The 19,852-nt window shown below is 31.6% G+C and overlaps 2 protein-coding genes across 5 annotated transcripts in view; one reads left to right on the forward strand and one right to left on the reverse strand.

Moving 5' to 3' along the window:
- Positions 1-2,331: 2,331 nt before the first annotated feature.
- LOC140449182 (Golgi to ER traffic protein 4 homolog) lies at positions 2,332-15,814 on the reverse strand. 2 transcript variants are annotated; one of them, XM_072542350.1, is made up of 6 exons: positions 15,684-15,814; positions 14,988-15,221; positions 14,845-14,923; positions 14,583-14,786; positions 14,213-14,520; positions 2,332-3,035 (listed from the first exon to the last, which is right to left on the reverse strand). In XM_072542350.1, exons 2-6 carry the CDS (start codon positions 15,098-15,100, stop codon positions 2,759-2,761), a joined length of 981 nt encoding a protein of 326 aa, XP_072398451.1. In that variant the 5' UTR covers positions 15,101-15,221; positions 15,684-15,814; the 3' UTR covers positions 2,332-2,758. The 2 variants fall into 2 exon arrangements, with proteins under 2 accessions (XP_072398451.1, XP_072398442.1); XM_072542341.1 differs by lacking the exon at positions 15,684-15,814 and adding an exon at positions 15,450-15,551.
- The window catches only part of LOC140449162 (uncharacterized), a 32,765-nt gene continuing 28,638 nt past the window's right edge, over positions 15,726-19,852 (forward strand). For 2 of the 3 annotated variants that reach the window (XM_072542315.1, XM_072542330.1), the window contains exon 1: positions 15,726-15,866. The gene's annotated coding sequence lies outside the window, so the exon portion shown is untranslated. Of the gene's footprint in view, positions 15,867-16,153; positions 16,313-19,852 lie in introns of those variants that run through there. The other variant, XM_072542322.1, reaches the window with a different exon arrangement.

Raw genomic sequence — 19,852 nt, forward strand, 5'->3', positions numbered from 1 at the left:
GAGACAAACGCTCATTAAAATATTTGAAAAATGTAATGTCGAATGATGAGGATAAGTGCCGTTTAACTCAATTTCTCTATTAATATTTAAAAATATATAAATAAAAATATTTAAATGAAAATTTATGAAAAAATAGTTACATGAAAGAGTTTTAAAATAGAAGAGTATTTGTTGTTGGATGATTACGTCCTCGTAAAGCAACATTCGAATTATTATTGTACCAATGTATAGCAAAATCATAGCAAAAGCAGCATTCGTTAGAATGAGAACCATTTTCAACAGTCGAGACATATCATTAAAAACAAAATGCCGCGTATTGAACTGCTACATATTCACAGTTCTGCTCTACGGAATGGAAGCATGGACACTGACTGTTGCATCTATGAATCGGCTCGAAGCTTTCGAAATGTGGTGTTATAGGCGCATCTTACGTATATCCTGGGTTGACCGAGTTACTAATGTGGAGGTCCTGCGTAGAAAGGGGAAAGAATGTGAAATTCTCAAGACCGTCAAAACTAAAAAGTTGGAATATCTAGGACATGTAATGAGAAATCAAGAACGTTACGGCCTTCTCCAGCTGATTCTCCAAGGGAAAGTAAATGGTAAGAGAGGACCGGGAAGAAGACGCATTTCCTGGCTTCAAAATTTACGAAAGTGGTATAACACGACTACCACTGAACTGTTCCGCGCTGCAATAAACAAAGTAAAGATAGCCGTGATGATCGCCAACATCCGGAACGGATAGGCACTTTAAGAAGAAGAATGAAAAATTGCCAATACAGATTTATGTAATCATATAGATGCAGATACCCAGCTGAATTTCAAGCTGAACAGATTGATTACACAAGGTAAATGAAACAATTATAATAGATTCTTAATATTTTTACTATTGTTGGCACACATAAAAAGCTTCAAAACTTGTCGAAGAATATGGTTTTGTATAGGTACAATTACTCCATAGCTAGATCAACGAAGATATATATATATATATATATATATATATATATATATATAAAACTTAGTTTAAGTATTACTGATTCACTTCTGTCATTACACGCTATAAGTGGATATGATACTACATCCAGTATTTTTCAGTTGGAAAGAATAAAGCTTATTTAGCTTTGAAAAAACTGATGTGATGACTTAAAATTTTTCGTTTCTTACACATTTTTTGATAGAACAAGCTATAAAACAGATGTACACTCACTTAGGTACAATTTGTCTATTGTAAAAATGCATCTATAGATAAATAACCTACCTCGAAATAGGTTTTAAAACATCATAATTGTCTACGTATGCAAATCAATTAATCTATTCAGGCTATTTTGCTAGAAATTACTTCATATGAAGTAACAAAGCATGAATGGATTCAACAAGACGAATTGTTTCGAAGGAAATACTGCGATGGAGTATTTTCAAAAGTATATTTCTACATGTAAAAGACCACCGGGATTTTCCCCTTTTGAGATTTGAGAAGAAATCGAAATATTTAAACCTAGCCAAGATATAGCAAGTTATTTAGAAAAGTTGTGCAGATTTTTATTACGAAGATTTTGATACCACTTTTTCTCAGTTGTCAGCGAGTTATGAGTTTATCGAAAACTAAGGCACTTTTTGGGGATTCGCCGATCGCCTACAATAGTGAAATCTTAATAAAAGGTTTAGACATTGTAACATGCAATTCTACTACTGTGTGTTACTATGATCGACGATAAGATATCTAATTGAATGCTTAAACGTACTTAGAACATAATTAGAAACAACAAAAACAAAAGAGAAGCAGAGTTTAACTATAAAATACGGTGGTACATTCGTCCAAACTTCCAGTGGTAAATTACTAGAATGGGTCAATGCATATTTAACAGGCCGCAAGTTTGGGAACTCTTTTTCAATCTAAAGAACGGTTTTAAGTGGAACACCTCAAGGATACTTTTATTCGCAGTATACTCAAATGCTTCCTAATTTCATATTAAATGCAACAAAACTTCTATACAGACGAGATTAAAACATTTTCTGACCCCTCTGTAAATTTTCAATTACTACAAGATGACCTGGATTCCATAGCAGAGTGATGCTCTACCTGGATACTGTCTTAATGTGGAAACATGTAGATTTATTCATATAAGTAAAAATAATCTAAATGTTGAATAATAATCTAAAAAATAATAATGTTGAAACTATTCAAATGATGCAAAATCTGATGATGTTGATGGTACCTCTGTTAATAGCGAACTGTGTCTCCAGCACTACAACAACGGAAAATTATGGACTATCGAAATTTTCAATTGAAGATCGTTTGTGCAGGAATGAGAAAGCAATCTTGGAATTTAGAAAACTTGTGTTTTGAGAACTCTAATAGAGAATGGAGTGAATGACACGTTTGTGTATCAAATTCTTTCCAAAATTGCTTATAACAGAAACCGAAAAGATCTACTTAGAATTCGCTCTCAACTACTTCTCAAACACGACAATCATTACCGGTAACGGGTTGTGAGTTTTTACTTTAATTTTTAAATGTTGTGAATAATATAAATCATACTTTATGAAACTTTAGTGTCTAGATAGATTACAAAACAATTCACCTCCTATTCACATTCACTTATATCGTAGAAACAATTTTGCATGGAACAATAGACAAAGAACAGCCAATAAAATAAATAAAACGATTTGTCGATTAAGAGCAACTCAAATAAATATATTAATTTTTAAAAAATTAAACTGTCAACAACTTTTGTAAGAACACACTCCCCTAAATTTACTAGTCCAAATTATCATTTTCCACCATCGTTTTATTTGTAGATGTACCTGAAGTGGATGCCTGGGGAGCTTCTTCATCACTGTCTTCATCTAAACCACTAATCAGATTTTCGAACAAGTGACCAAAGAATGAGGTGTTCTGTGTTTGTTGTTGTGGTGGTTTTATGCCAAAGAAAATTTGGCCTATTTTGTCGAGGTATTGGATGTAGCCAGGGTCTCTTTTTAGCGATGGTTCATATTTTCCAATTAGTAGAAGGAATGTGTGGATTGTGGATTTACTGAAAAAAATTATCTTAATGTTAGTTTTTTAATACATTGTAATGTATACTTATTTAAAATTCATCTAAGGAAGAAAGGTCTAAATATTTGGATAGAATAGGTAGCACAACTGTTGAAATAGAAAAGTTAATAAAATACAAATGTGCCTTTTGTAAAATAAATTTATAGAATTCGAGTTGTCAATTGAATCAACAATATTGAGTCAAAGGATCATGGATCTCTTTGGGACTGTATAGCAAACTATTGAGCTCGAAATATATCAATATCGAACGTCAGGATGGAAAGCAAAACCACAGCGCCAAAGTAGTGTACAAGAAAACCATAATATCCCCCTCCATATAAGAGAACTTGTAGCAGAAAAAAGATGAGCTCGACGCATATGGCAACAAACGAGAAATCCACTAAATAAAACGTACCTTAACAGGATAAGTCCTAGACTAAATAGAGCATTACACGAAGAAAAAAACGACTCTTTCCAGTTTTATGTTTCGAACCTCTCACATGAAGACCACTCTATATGGAAAAGTACAAAAAAATTTAATTCGGATACTAATAACGATGAAGATTATGATATAAGAATGTACCTCGAAACTTTATGTCAACTATCTCTTCCTCTGACAACATTTACTCCGACAGAGGTTCGACAACAAATAAAAATGCTAAATCCTAAGAAAGCTCTTGGATATGATTTGATAACAGGACAATTACTTTAGAAGCTACCGAGAAAAGCAGTGGTGTTATTAACAATAATATACAACAGCATACTATGTCTTCGATACTTTCCAATACAATGGAAATTTGCTCAAGTTACTATGATTCAGAAACCTGGTAAGCCCGCAACGCAAGCAAATTCATATCGCCCTATAAGCCTACTCCCAATAATGTCAAAAGTATTAGAAAGGCTACTATTACATAAAATCGAGCAAGTTGTTCCCATAAACGAAATTATACCACAACACCAATTCGGATTTAGACGTGAACATTCAACCATACAACAATGCCACAGAATAGCAAATATAATTAAAACAGCTCTCGAAGAGAAAAAGTTTTGCGCTGGAGTGTTTCTAGATATACAACAGGCATTTGATAAAGTATGGTATAAAGGTCTCCTGTCTCCTACAAACTGAAATTACACCTAATAGACCAACTATACTTAATACTAAAATCGTATCTTACTGACCGTTACTTTCAAGTCAAAATTGAAGACAGCTACTCAAATTACCACATCATACAATCTGGCGTACCTCAGGGTAGCGTTTTGGACCCATTTCTGTATCTGATATTTACAGCAGACATTCCAACAAGCAATGATACCTTCTTAGCTACTTTTGCTGATGACACGGGAATCTTGGCAGTGGCCAAGAACAAAACTGGCTTAAGCGATGGAAGATCAGTGTTAATGCTAGCAAATCAGTACAAATTACTTTTACAACAAGAAAATCTACATGTCCACAAGTTTATATTAATAATACTTCCATTCCTATAAAACCAGTTGTCAAATACTTGGGATTGCATCTGTATGAAAAACTTACATGGACAACGCACATTAAAACTAAATGGACACAACTAAATTTAAACTCAAAAATATGAACTGGCTGTTTAACAATAGGTCTCAGTTATCTCTTGAAAATAAACTGCTTCTGTACAATACGAAGATACTTCAAACATTCCAATCCAAAATAATCTGTATGATAAGTAAAGCTCCAAGGTATGTATCTAACCAAACACTGCACAATGATCTGGACATCCCATTATTTAAGGACATAACAAAGAATTACTCAATAAAATATAAAAATCGCACCACTGATCACAACAACGAACTGATAAATAATTTATTCACGCAACCAGTTGCCGAAAGAAGATTTAAGAGTAACTGGACGGTACCTAACTTACGTTAATTTACTTACAGACTATTTACTTATTACTCTGTGTATAGAGTAGATTGTAAACATGCAATTTAACAATAAAAAAAATATTATGCAATGCTAGTGTATAGGAAAGAAGTCAATTCTCACACTCTTAGGTAAGTTTTTTATTGAAATATAATTTCTGGGCTACCGGTTTCGAGGCTTACAATATGTGCTTTATCATCAGGCCACAGTAAATAGGTCGTTGTTTTAACAAAATCTAAAAGCTAAAAAACAACAACATGAAAACAAAGAATGAACACCTAATACAAAAAATTTAAAACAAAATTGAAACAATCAAACAAACACCTGTAACCTAAATTAAGTAAAAGATTTGGTACTATTCGCTCCGTGCGTGACCATAGTAGGGGTACTTTGAAACGATGCCAGCGTGCGTAGCGGCGAAATATGACCAAATTGGCCCTACCTTTTTATGCATAAATTTTATCAAAAATGTGTGCAAATACATATTGCGTATTTAATTGTGCTAATAATAGCAAAAATAGTAAGTGTAGTTTTTATAGGTTCCCAAAGATTACATATAAATTAGAGAAAAGAAAAAGATGGATCCGTGCTATTAATATGAAAAAGTAAATATCACATAACTTCATTTTTATGCAATTGAAATAGAAAAAAATTTAAATAATTTACCTTAAATGATATTTTATAAGGCTTCAAGCTAACTGCAGAGTGCCTGATGACTTTAGCTTTTATATTATAACTTTTACTATTACTGTTTTTAAATATATATGCTCTTTCACGTGAAAAACTTGATTTGCCAGTACTAGATTTTTCCCTTTCTTTTCCGTTTGTGGTTGAAAAGATATATTATGATGAATTTTGAGAAACCCAGTTTTTAGTACTACATTTATTTTGTACATAAACTAAAAAAATATAATTAAAAAGTTAATTATTAATAATTGTCAATTCGCATGTATTTAACAATGTCAAACATATGTCATATGTTTAACCTGAAAATTGGTAGGTCCAAAACTGTCAGATGAAGGCGGTAGGTGTCGCGTCAGTCACGCACGGAGCGAATATATACTGTTATTTAAATGATAGTGAAAGGGTTGACGTAATATAAAATACATTGAGACATTTATAGCATTGGTTGTAACCAGTCTGATGGAAACTGTACAATATAATAGTCAGTTAATTGATATAGGGTATGTACCTCGAATTTGAAATTATATGTAAAAAGTTAAACAAATTATATGAACATAAATGAAAAAAAACTTATATACCAGATACAAGAAGGCCCTTTATTATGTGCAACTCACCAACGCCCTCAATGGACTCATTCATGTGTAAGGCGACTATAACCAAGCCGCAATCGTGTGATAATAACCTGAGAAAAACGATTGGTGGAACTATCAGACCATGGTTGAAATGTTGGTTTTATTTGCCTGTTTTTTGTGCCATCTGCTATTCCATGTCTTAACTATTTTGCTGTGGAAATATGATTTGAGATCTGTCGCTGGAGTTTTTGGATAGAACTCAATAGTAGCATCCTCTAAGGCTTCTCGTGCATATTTATCTGCCAGATCCTTTCTTTTTATTCCCATGTGAAATGGCACCCACAGAAAAGCAATGTTTCTGTGATTTAGATTGTGCAATTCTTGTCTAATGAGTTTGGCCATAGGATGGGAAGAATATATTTTAGATATGATTTCTAGAGAATTTAGTTAAACAACTAATGTACTCAATGGAAGCCTTTTATCAAATGATTAGGAGTGCAATTAGTTTTGTAGATTTGGTGTAGGGTAACATCTAAGATCTTTGCTTTTTATTAATGATATTGGATTCATCTTCTTTAAATATAGTAAGTTTCTTACTTGTCAATAACTTCAAGGTATATATGAATATATAATGTGCAGAAGATTGTGACAATTTATGTACAAATGTTTGATTACTTTTTGATATGTCAGGCGACAATAATATGTCACTTAATGATAGCAAATTTTGGCATATTTAAGGGAGACTATGACCATTTAGAATACAAAAAAATTACACATTTTTAACATTTTTTTTGTATCTTATCTACTATATTATGACAATCAAACTTTTTTATATTATTATACTGTTCCTGTATTTTAAAGATGAAGCCGAAATTTTTTCGTCCAAAAATTACTGCTCCATGGCAAGCAGTTAATCTCTGAAATGGCAAATTTGACCAACTAGATTCGGCGATTCACTGTCTGCCAATTTTAAAAACTTGGTTTTTCCCAAAATTTTAATCTCCGGATCTAATCGGTCTATTTTAATAAACCTTAATTATTTGTTTTGGTTTTCTCTAGGATAGTTTACGACAATTTCACCAAAAAAGAAAAATACAGTAAAACCTCGATATAACTGACCTCTATTTAACGGACTTCGGATATAACGGACAAAAAATCCGGTTAAATGTAAAAAAAATAAAAACATACTGTTAATATTACACATGCGTCTCATATATGTAATCAATATGACATAAAAAAGCAAACTTTCGGACATAAAAAAAAAACAAATACAAAATAAATAAATTTGCATTCGTGTGTGATGTAGGAAAGCATAGCCATCTTGGAAAACGAATGAAATTGGATCGTGAAACTTCACTGGAAGATGCAATCTTAAAATGGTATGGGTAACAACGTTCTACTGGGATCCTGGTCCGAGCAGTCGAATTGAAATTTTCTGCAATTAAATTAGCACATCATATGGACATACCATTCAGAACAAGTGATGGATGGCTTTGGCGCTTTCGTAAAAGGCACGGAATCATGAATAAAAGAATTTACGGCGAAGCTTCAACTGCACCAAAAGAAGAAACAGAACCTTTTAGGTAAAAATTAGTAGCAAATATAGCAAGTAAGTAACGAAATGCTTTTAGAATCTCAGATTTACAATGTTGACGAAACTGCTCCATTTTCATCAAAATATTGATTCAATCGTTCATTTACTATACTTCTATTACAGGTCAAAAGTTGTTTATTAATTGTTAGTAAGTTGTTATTAATTCTGTTTCTGTTTCTGCTATGTCTTACCTATAGCATTATGTAATGATTGTGCAGATTGACTCTCAAATAACATTTGTAACGGCGAATGCGTGTATAGAAGCGTAACTTCTACCGGCAGTCCCACTGGACTGCCACACCCGTTTTTTTTTACATTGTATCAATTTATCGCGTTTTTTCTTCAGTTAAAGCATTATAGTGTCTTAAAAAGTACCTGTGGTGTTTAGTTACTGTTTAGTTTATTATACTAGTTGTTTTTTGTAAAACTAAAAGTTTTTATTTGCCATTGTATATCTGGTTTTGTACCTTTTCCAAAATGCTCTGTGTAGTTGCTTGTTGCAATAGTGACAATGAAGATAAAATATTTAGGTTTAAGTATTTTTATATATATTTGGGTATCATACGCAGCAACTTCAACTTATTAGTTCGTAACGTTTTATTATGCAATTTGCAATTTATTTAAATTTTGCAATTAATTATTTATTTTATTATCTTTTATTTTGTGATATTGGCGATTTTTGTAATTTCAGTAAATTTTAATTATTGTTATTTTCTGACTTTTTGTAAGCTTTGTCCATAAAATTGTACAATTTTCTGTGACAATAAAGCATATTTCTATTTTATTCTGTTCTATACCCATACAATATAAACAGTTATCTTCCAAATCTTTTAAACATTGTGTTAAAGAATTCTTGATTTACCACAGTTTCTATTCTATTGATGAGTATCTGTTTCAAATATTGTATTGTATTTTTTATGTTTCACGAATGTAATAATGTAGAAATTTACATGAATAAATCTATCTATCTACTTTTTTAAATTTCCCACTTTTTTCCTATTAACATATTACAACAACACCATTAACTCTTCAAAGGACACCGAATAAAGTCAAGATAAACAATAGTATAACAGAAAGCTTTGAGATTCATTATCATCTAAAATGTTTAGCATAATACTAGAAAAGGTTATACAGGAAGCAAACATTAAAAGAACAGGTCTGATCTACCACAAAAAAATATCACTGCTTAGCATTTGCGAATGACTTGGTAATCTTGGCTAGAAGAAAAATAGAGCTGATGGAAACTGAAAGAGAGGGTAGCAACCAAAGGAATGTATATAAATAAAACAAAAACGAAGTATATGAAATGCACAAATAAGAAATTCGTTTGGGGGCAGCCCATAACAATGATACAAGCAAAGGTAACACAATATAAATTTGAAGAAGTTAAAAGATTTGAGTACTTAGGAAATGTCTTCGCAAGAGAACCTAACTGTGAGGAAGAAATACAGAAAAGAATTATGTCTGGCAATCACACTGTATATGCTCTCAATGGGTTGTTAAGAAGCAAAAATATATCTCGAAGAACAAAACTAAGGACATACAAGACTGTAATAAGGCCAACAGTGATGTAGACTTCTGAAAAATGGGTCACAACAAAAAAACACAAGGAGTTTTTATTAGTTTGGGAGCGCAAAATCTGGTGGAAAAAACTTAAATGGACAATGGATAAGAACAAATATCGAGCTAACGGAGCTCTATCAAGAACCCAACATATTAGCGGTAATTAAGATTCAAAGACTTAGATGGTTGGGCGATGTGCAGAGAATAATTTTATCTATAATTCCCAGAATGGTACTACCTAGTGCATTGGCAGGCAAAAGGAGGAAGACTGAGGTCAAGATGGCGCAACAAAGTTAAAGAAGATATGAGAAGACTTAACATACGAACTGGGAAAGAAAAAGGAATTAACAAAGAATAGGACATCAAGCAATGAGCTTACTAGGCTTGTAGTGTTTCATCATCATCAGTGGTGCTACAGCTCTAGTTGAGCCTTGACCTTCCCCAGTCTATTTCGCCAGTCGTTTCTGTTCATCGCCAACCGTTGCCAATTTGCCGCGCCGATTTTCCTTGCGTCCTCGTCCACACCGTCCCTCCATCTCAGTCGTGGTCTGCCTCTACTCCTATTTCCCACTGAGACCGATAATAGAGTTCGTCTGGGTGGGTAATTTTCATTTGCTCTTGACACATGTCCAGCCCATCTAAGCCTACCTATTTTTATGAAGGATATTACATCTCTACCATTTACTATTTTTTTATACTTCTCGTACAATTCGAAATTATATCGCCTTCTCCAAATACCATTCTCATAGAATGCGCCCATTATTCTTCTTAGTATCTTCCTTTCGAAGACGAGCAGAAGATTTGCGTCTGTTTTGGAGATGGTCCATGTTTCTGACCCATATGTCAGCACTGGTAGGATGAGTGTTCTATATATTATTAGTTTGGTTTTCTGGCTTAAATTTCTGTTTTTTAGCTGCTTGCTTAGTCCAAAATAACATTTGTTTGCTAGCAGTACCCTCCGTTTTACTTCTTCAGATGTGTCATTATCGTTTGTTATGAGAGAACCCAAATATGTAAACTTATTTACTACCTCAAAATTATATTGGTCTATACTGAGGTTTTCTTCGGCGTTTCTAGCTCTATCTCTGTTATTTGGAATAGATGCTAACATTTTGGTTTTTTCCTCGTTTATTTTAAGGCCCATATTTTGTGCGGCTGTCAAGAAGGTGGAAGTCATCTCTTTAAGTCCTCGTGTAGTACGTGCGATCAAATCCAGATCGTCAGCGTACGCCATAATCTGCGTTGATTTATTAAAGATTGTTCCCCTATTGTGTAACTCGGCATCTCTTATAGTCTTTTCTAACGCTATATTAAAGAGAAGGCACGCCAGCGCGTCTCCCTGCCGTAACCCTGCATATGTTTCAAACGCTTGTGACATATCGCCTTGTATTTGCACTCTGCAGATCACTTTACTCATAGTTGTTTTTACGAGCCTTATTAATTTATGGGGAATGTTAAGTTCATTCATGGCTTCGTATAATTTACCTCTTAAGACGCTATCATACGCTGACTTAAAGTCCACAAAGAGATGGAACGTGTCAATATTAAATTCATTGGTTTTTTCTAAGATTTGACGTAGCACAAAAATCTGGTCAATTGTTGACCTACCTGGCCTAAAACCGCTTTGATACTCACCAAGGATTTCTTCCACGTACGTACTTAAACGGCTGTACAGGGTGTTGGAGAATATTTTGTACATTGTATTCAGAAGAGTTATACCCCTATAATTTTTACATTCCAACAAATCTCCCTTTTTGTGCAGTGGACATATGATTCCAGTGCACCATTTGTCTGGCATTTGTTCTTCTTCCCAGACTTTGACTATTATGTTGTGAATTTGGTGCATAATGCTGTTACCTCCATGTTTGATGAGCTCTGCGGGGATACAATCCACTCCTGGGGACTTGCTATTTTTGAGTCGTGTGATTGCGTCTTTCACTTCAAATATTGAAGGAGGTTCTACGTGAGTGTTATTTCTTGGTTTTTGGGGTGACGCATCATTTTCCACTTCCGTACCAAGTAGTTCTTTGAAGTGCTCAACCCATCTGCTTTGTACTGCGTCAGCGGTATTGACTATATGTCCATTTTTGTCTCTACACATCGTCAGCCGTGGTTTAAATTCTTTTCTTGTCTTATTTAGGATATTATAGAACTTTCTAGTTTCATTTTGCCCCTTTAATGATTGAAGCTCTTGCATAATCTGGTTTTCGAAGGTCCGCTTTTTCCTTCGATGTATGCGTTTTTCCTCCTTCCTAAGATCTTTGTACATTTGCTCCTTATCCCGTGTTCTTCTTTGTTGCATAAGTTTATATGAATAATTTTTTTTTTAGTGATATCTTCACATTCATCGTCGAACCAACTGTTGCATGGGGTGGATTCTTCTGGTCCTAGGACGTTGTTTGCCGCTTCCTTAATTGTTCTTCTACATATATCCCATTGCTCGCTAGCTGTTAAATTCTCATCTGTTGTGCTTTCATGTTCAAGGTAATTTTGATACCTTTCTAGTACACGGGGCTCTTTCAAGAGTTTTAAATTGTAGCGAGTACTTTTCTTGCCCTTTTCTTTTTTTGCATTTGAGATTCTTGCTCTTATTTTTGCGCCTACTAAGAAGTGGTCTGAATCTATATTAGCTCCACGATAAGTACGTACATCCATTAGATTAGAGAAGTGCCTGGTTTCTATTAGGATGTGATCTATTTGATTTTTGGTTGTACCATCAGGCGACGTCCATGTTGCTTTATGGATATTCTTATGGGGGAAGTAGGTACTTCCAACGACCATGCCCTTGGATGCTGCAAACCCTATTATTCTATTTCCATTGTCGTTGGTGACGTCATGAGCACTGCATTTTCCGATGTATGGACTATATATATTTTCTTTCCCTATTTTTGCATTAAGATCTCCAATTATGATCTTGATGTCGTTTCTGGGACATCTATCGTAGATGGTCTCTACTTCCTCATAGAATTGATCTTTGACATCCTCTTCTTTGTCTTCGGTTGGGGCATGTACATTTATAAGACTGATGTTAAAAAACTTACCTCTTACTCTTAGGTAACATATTCTTGGACTTATTGGTTTGAAGTCCATAATAAGATGTTTTACTTTTTTGTTAACAATGAATGCGGTCCCGAATTCGTGATTATTCTTGTGACAGCTGTAATATATATCGCATTGTCTCTTTTGGATAATTCCTTGGCCAGTAAATCTTACTTCTTGCACAGCAGTAATGTGTGCTTTATATTGAGTTAGTGTTAGGCTTGTAGTGTTTATATATTATTATTATCATTATTAGGTAAACAATACCAAGATAATTTTGTGTGAAAATTACAAAAGATGTCATTTAAAACATTGTGCAATATTGTGTGACCTCACTACACTCATATTTGATGGCCAGCTAGCTCATCCGACTTTATCATTGTTTATTTTAATTTTGTGTTTAGTTCAGTATATACGAACAATTTTGTGTACCTACATTACAAAGTGATCATTAACAAATTAAGAAGTGGGAATACATTGTATATTTGAAAATAATTTTAAAACTTTTAGCTATACTCGACCCATTTTTATGTAGATACCACTTTTTTGTATCTTTTTAAACAACTGAAATATCGAACTCTGGAGTATAAGTCGATCAACCGCTATCTATGTGTAATAAAAGATAATTAAACTTGTTTTATAAAGGATATCTATGTCAACAAAATAACTGTACCAAAAATCAATAAAATTAAATTATCTTCAAAATATTATTTATGATTAAATATTATAATACCACAATTTTATCATATCTTTATAATTACTATAATTAAATTAGCCAAATTATAGAAAAAAACTTAAAATTAAAAGTCTTTCCTACAACTACATTCAAATTTTGCGTGAAGAAGTGTTCTTGACTACACTACGTCACATGCGAAGCGAACCGATTTTGGAACATTATTTATCATACCCTGTGTTCATTGTACCATGGTATAAAGCTGCTTTATACATTGGAAGATTAAAAATTTAAAACTGTCCAAGAATATCTACCCAACTCATTTTACCTAAAAATTAGACTTAATAGGTGTATGCACTGGACCCCTCAATTGAGTTTTATCTGTTTAGTCACCATCCCATCATACAATATCTACATGTACAGCACCAAAGCAGTATGGGTTTCTTTATTAGTAATTATGAGCACTACTCCAATATCCTTTAGGCACTAAATTTACAAAAACTAGAGTTTGTAGAACTATCAGTGAACTGCCACAAGTAAACTTTTTTTAATATTTGAAAAATAACTCTATCTTCCAGAAGCAAATTTCTAATTTATTTTATGGCGTGGCTTCTTATGAAGAAGGCATGAATGCCTGTGTTTACTATATTATTTCTAGAAATATAAATGTTAAGTTTTTTTATTGGAACAAATTAATTTCGATGTAAGTACCTATGAAATCTACCAGGACACATCAACTATTTGGCATTCCCTTACAAAAAAATAATTACAAATGCCATTTTTACTACTTTTGTTAAAACTGTTACAATTGAACCTAAATTAAATCTAGAATAAATGCGAGTCCTTTAAAAATAGGTCTCCACAGTTTCAAAGGCATTTATTATTAGTGTGTGTTGTTTAAATTATTTTATATTTTGTTACATTTTTAGATTATATATTCACTGCTGACAAAAGAGAAAGCCTTTCAATAAATATACAACAATCCTTAAGTCTTTTCCCTGTAAGACATGTTGACCATACACCATTTCTTAAATGATCTTATGAATGTATTTGTTTGCTTTATTTTTTTTATTTGCAGCATTTTGTTTTTCTTGTAAATATTTGTTATTAAATTGATGTTAAATTCTTGTAAATGTAAAAATGTTAAACAAATGCGTACCTTTCAATAGCCTGTAACAAGAACCATATAAAATTGAGCAAAGGAAACAAGTATGGTGGCCCTGATCCTTGTATTCTAGGATGATGTTCTGTGTAACTTGTAAATGTCTGATTTGCAGTACTCTTATTTTTTAAACATAAATATTGGAATACAGTCTGTGCTATGAATAAATCAGCTTCTTCTTTAAATCCTCGACTACGTTGGAACTCTATAAGAAGTTTAGCACAACTCTTACCATCCTGGGAATATATAAAATGGTGACGTGCCTGTGGATAATTTTTTTCAGCCCAATATACCAAGGCTACACTCTGAAACAAGCAAAAACATATATAAACAAATACACTGTTACAAAGTGTATATCGCAACATACCCTATGTAACTGTGGGTGTCCATGAGATGATCCTTTAGATGACCAACGAACAGCATGTGCTAAAAATGTGTCACGTTCTGGAGTGGAAATATTTATTTGACGGAATATGTTCGTTAACTTTGGAGCCCACAATTCGTAGTTAGACTCTTCTGATTGTTCCAAAACTTCTATTAATAATATTCCCAAATCTGAGCCACTTAGTTGCTAAAAGAGAACAGTGTATTATATGCTTAACAACACGAAAAATTAAACAGTATGCTACCTGTTCACGTTCTAGAAATAAAACTGCGCCATTGTATAGCATATCTTTTAATTCTTTATATTTTTTCTGTCCCATATACCTGAAAGTTTGAGGTTATGATAAAAGAAACTTCAAAAAAATAACACCAAAAAATTATCAATTACCTGAAATATAAAGTCCTATACATCTGATGTGCTTCATAAAATTTTCCATCTATTACAGATTTTTCCAACTTTTGTAAAACTCTAGAAACTCCACGAACTCCTTGTGTAGCCATATTTATTTACGTAAAAAAGCAAAACGTCAATTTTTTTAGACTCATATACTTACTTGGTGAATTTGATTTTTTACATTGGTAATACAAATATTTCTATTTTGTGTCAAAAGAGCGGTAATCTCTACAATTTCAAAAATTAAAGTCAGATCAAAGGGGTTGAGAATTAAAAGGAATGTTTAATTTTTTATTCACATGAGTTAAAAAATTATAGGGACATATTTAATTAAAGTAACTTTTCATGTAATTAAATACGAAAGTAGAAGATATATCAAGAACTAAAATATCAATATATTCAAAAATTATATTTTGATGGATAAAACCTTAAGATGTATAAAACACATCATATTACCTGAATTATCTTAGATCTTATACCGGTAATCAAAAATTTGATATTCTTTATTAAAAAATTTTGGGGTTGTTCTTTTTTATGTCAAATGTCAGTTTAGTATTATTCCAGAACCGTATTAAGTGATATTAAAAATTACGCATATTTTTGAAGACAATTCAGAGATTGAAATGTTTCAAATGAAAGTTTAATATGAATTAAATATATCTAAAAGTAGTAAAAAACGATTTTACTTACCAGTTAACTTATTTTAAAGCTTAAATATTGTGTTTTATAGATCTATTTTGACTTCCTTGAAAGATGGCGCTGATGTTAAAAATTAAAACCGGGTCCGCCATTGTTACATTAGGCTGCTTTTATGGCCGTGCCTGGAAAATTTTGTGAAATAATTCGTAGTGAACGGATAAAAACAAAGAATATGTAAGAAGTGTTTAACTAATTGTAATCCCAACTTAATTTAATCAATGCTTTTAACTCCCAATTGCACGATATTTTGTGAGGTGTTGTGTTATTTTTTTTTAACATCGATTCATCATCGTAAATGGCTACAACTCACAGATTTTTGTACACATGCAATAAGTATTTTTTAATTTTCTAGGAATATGACCTGTATTTGTTGTAAATAGTTGTTTAAAATTCATATGATATTTAGGGTATGTTCAGAAGTGTCATGTTCTCGTTATTATTTACAAAAATTTTCCAGTTTATATTTTTCTGTTTGCATAATTTATTAATTTTAGTAAATATAAAAGGAAAAAATATCACTTGGCAAATTGTTACTGTATTATAGTAATTAATAGATGTACAATAGACAGAATGTCATTGGTAAATTATGAAAAAATGTGTATTGGAAGTGAAAATTATTTGTTAAGTATAATTATATTTTTTGATACTGATCATTTTACATACCAATTATTTTTTTAATAATTTAAATATAGTCCAGTCTAATCAAAGTATTAGGTAGTTTTTTTGGCCTTGCAAGTGAAGACATTTTCATTAGAAGTTATTACTTCAAATATGTTAAGAGTGCAATAAATAACTTAAATAATGGATAAATAAGAAACTTGTCATATTTATTAGTGTATCTTAGAAATAACTTAAATAATGGATAAATAAGAAACTTGTCATATTTATTAGTGTATCTTAGATGGTCTAATATTCAATAATTAAAAAACAGACAAGAGTATTAAACTATGAATAAGTTAAAGATTAACAACACATAACATTTTAGTGACAATTTTAGTACAATGAGTTAGTAAATTCATTTCAGTTTATAAACAGTGTATTTTACTTAAATTAGCTAAAATTGTTAAATACAGAGGAAAAATCATTTATTTTTCAATGTTACTTAAAATTCATCTTTACTGAAATATTTGTTTCAATAAATAACATGGTGATGTTTGAAACCAAACTTTTTAACACCACTATACAATTTATTTGATGTATTAATTAGTAGTGACATCACAGTATTTGAATGAAGTAATGAACAAACTAAATGACTTATGGTACTCCATAGTGAGGAGATTTTATTTTAAAATATTATTGCAGATTATTCTAGTGACAAAACAATAGACAGGGAATGTTTTGTAAAAGTTAATATTTTATAGGCATATTTTTTTTAAGTTTAAGTAAAATACTGTGTTTTGAAATATGAATTACTTCTTATTTCACCCTATACATATAATATATTATCTATTATAAAAGAGGGTAAAAGTAAACTGATTACTATTCTGAAATATTTTTAAACAATTAAAAAATTACTGTTATGGCAAATATAATGAAGATAATATACCAATGTAGAGTATTTAATTATTCATTTTTCTTACCCCTGGGTATTTTCATAATTAATCTTAATTCTATTATTAGCTGGGTGGCCCAAACCCTAGTCATTTTTGTCTGAATTAGATCTTGGTTCCATATATAGATTGCACACTCTTACATTTATGTTTAACATAATGTAACTCAGATTAATATTTTTCTTTATTCTGTCATAAACTCTTCAAGGTGTTTTGTGTTCCTATGACTTTATTTTATTATTTTAATTTTGATGTGTTGATCTTAATATTGTTTTATTTACTTTTTCTTTTATTTTATTCTTATAGTTTTCCTTATATGCCTTTAATATCACTTTAGTGTGTAAGGTTATTGTCAGTTTCGACTCACTTCATAATTTTATCCTAATCAATTGATTAAAAAATAGATTTACTATTCCTTTATTATAGTAGCTGTTATGGTCGGTTCGCTATTCCCAGTCCGAACTATCTAGTGAATTTAGTAATTATTTTTTTGCGAAATTAGTTACTTTTTGACAGACTATAAGTGGCTGGAAATTACTATATAACCAAGCACACATACTCATAGCCAATATTAATAGTAAACAAACTAAATAGTAAATAAAATAGAACTTTACGAATTACCGACAATCAATATTTATTTATTTGCATCATATAATAAATAGTTAAATTATAACAACTGAAATATATTTTTTAAATATATACTACCCAAAATTTTATGGGTTTAGTATACACTTACACTATTTATAATAATTCTTCTTTTTTCAATAAAAGAAGTCTGTAATAAAAGTTTATTTAAGCTGTTAATACTGTGGGCTAGGAACTTTTGTGTTGTAGGTTTCCAGCTATGAATCTGTCAAAATATGCCCAAGATGAGCGAATGGACCTTACTTGTTTTTAATTTTAAAATAGTGTACAATTAATAAAAAAATAATTTTTATTAATTGTTTCTTTATCTAAATCTGTATTGCCTTATCTTCTTTGTATCTTCTATGTTCTACTTGAGTTAGATTCTTTTTATATTTGCTTCACTTTATAAAAAATTCTATGTCACTTTCTAAAATGTTCTATTTCTTCAGGTATTTCTATTTCTTTTCTTACTTTTAAAAATAATTTTTTTATTTTGTTCCTTTTTATATACTTTTTTTCTGTTCTGTTTCCTTATCTAGATACTTAAGTCATTCAAAAAATCCTTAGAAAATAGATTGTGCTTATAGAAAATGCTTTACTTGTTGTTAACATAATTTCTCATCAGATACCTGTCAAAGTTTCAGTTATATTTATCATATTTTCTTTATTTTTCTGTGATTGTTTAACATACTGTTTTTAAAAAAACATGTCTTATAAAAAAATAGACAAAAGGATCAAGAGGTAATCAAACATTTTTATTTAAAAGCCTTAAAACCTAAAGATGTCAAAGCTGAGTTGGATGTAGTTTGTGATACATGTGCTGTGGCATTTGCAACTGTTAACAATTGGATGAGTTTAAATGTGACCATATATATTCACAAAGGATGAACATAGTTCATCTATGAACTGAATGTCTAGTGAAAGTAACTACCCCCAAAATTATTGATAAAATCAGTGTATGCTAATGAATGATTGACAAATCAAGATCCATAAAACAGTTGAAGCCACAGGGTCCTCACAAGCTACAGTCTTTAATTTTGCATGAAAAGTTGGGTGTAAAAAATCAAGGATACCAAATGGTTAGATCAGGATATAGCAAAATCATAAATGAAATCAGGGATACTAAAGGATGATGACTTTTGGCATTGTATGCTTCATTCTGACTTTATGGTACTGGTACAGGAATTGTATGCTTCATTCCTTCGATATGAGTTTGAATATGCATCATCCACAAACTGAACATCCACAAACAGACAGCTATCAGGATTTAACTCATTCGTGTTGCGGTCCGAGGTCAGAGTAAGAAGTTGGCCAACAATGGATGCCTAATTGGATTACATCGCCTCCTGGCGATGTTATCATGGACTAGATCACAATTGTTGGAGAGAAGGATTGGTGAATATATGTTATTAAATCTGTGATGTATCGATTTATTGACTACTTATATACACACATGAATATCTTATAGATGACATTACTTATTTATATGATTACGTTACATATTAAAATACGAATATCGACTATGAATCAATTACTGACTGGTTGACTGAATGACTGAACTCTACTAATATTATTGTATGTTTGCGATTATATAAGATATTAATCATTAGATCAAATAATGTTTATACAAAACTGCTGAGTATACAAGGGTACTTAAAGTGTAGCGAAAGTAATATGAAACAAGACACACATGTTAGCAATAGATACATGTGCTATAGATTCTTCTTCTTATTCTTCTTCTTTTGGCATCATAACCCTGGATGGGTCTTTGCCTGTCTGGCTATGTCCTTCCATTCAGATCTCTCTTGTGCCCTTCTTCTCCATTGTCTTATGTTCATTGTTTTCAGGTCGTCTTCCATGTCATCCAACCATCTCGTTCTGGGCCTTCCTTTTTTTCGCCTTCCTATGGGCTTCCATTGTAACATTTTCTTTGTTGTTTTTGCATCGTTTTGTCTCTGCACATGTCCCAGCCATGACAGTCGT

The sequence above is a fragment of the Diabrotica undecimpunctata genome, chromosome 1, assembly GCF_040954645.1.
Source record: "Diabrotica undecimpunctata isolate CICGRU chromosome 1, icDiaUnde3, whole genome shotgun sequence".
Lineage (NCBI taxonomy): Eukaryota > Metazoa > Arthropoda > Insecta > Coleoptera > Chrysomelidae > Diabrotica > Diabrotica undecimpunctata.

Excerpts from the sequence above, each read along its gene's own strand:
- LOC140449182 (XM_072542350.1), bottom strand. The coding sequence starts at position 15,100 with ATGGCTACACAAGGAGTTCGTGGAGTTTCTAGAGTTTTACAAAAGTTG. Across the intron at positions 14,924-14,987 it reads TATAGGACTTTATATTTCAG|GTATATGGGACAGAAAAAAT; the intron begins GTAATTGATAAT and ends TCAAACTTTCAG. Across the intron at positions 3,036-14,212 it reads TTGTTACAGGCTATTGAAAG|TAAATCCACAATCCACACAT; the intron begins GTACGCATTTGT and ends AATTTTTTTCAG.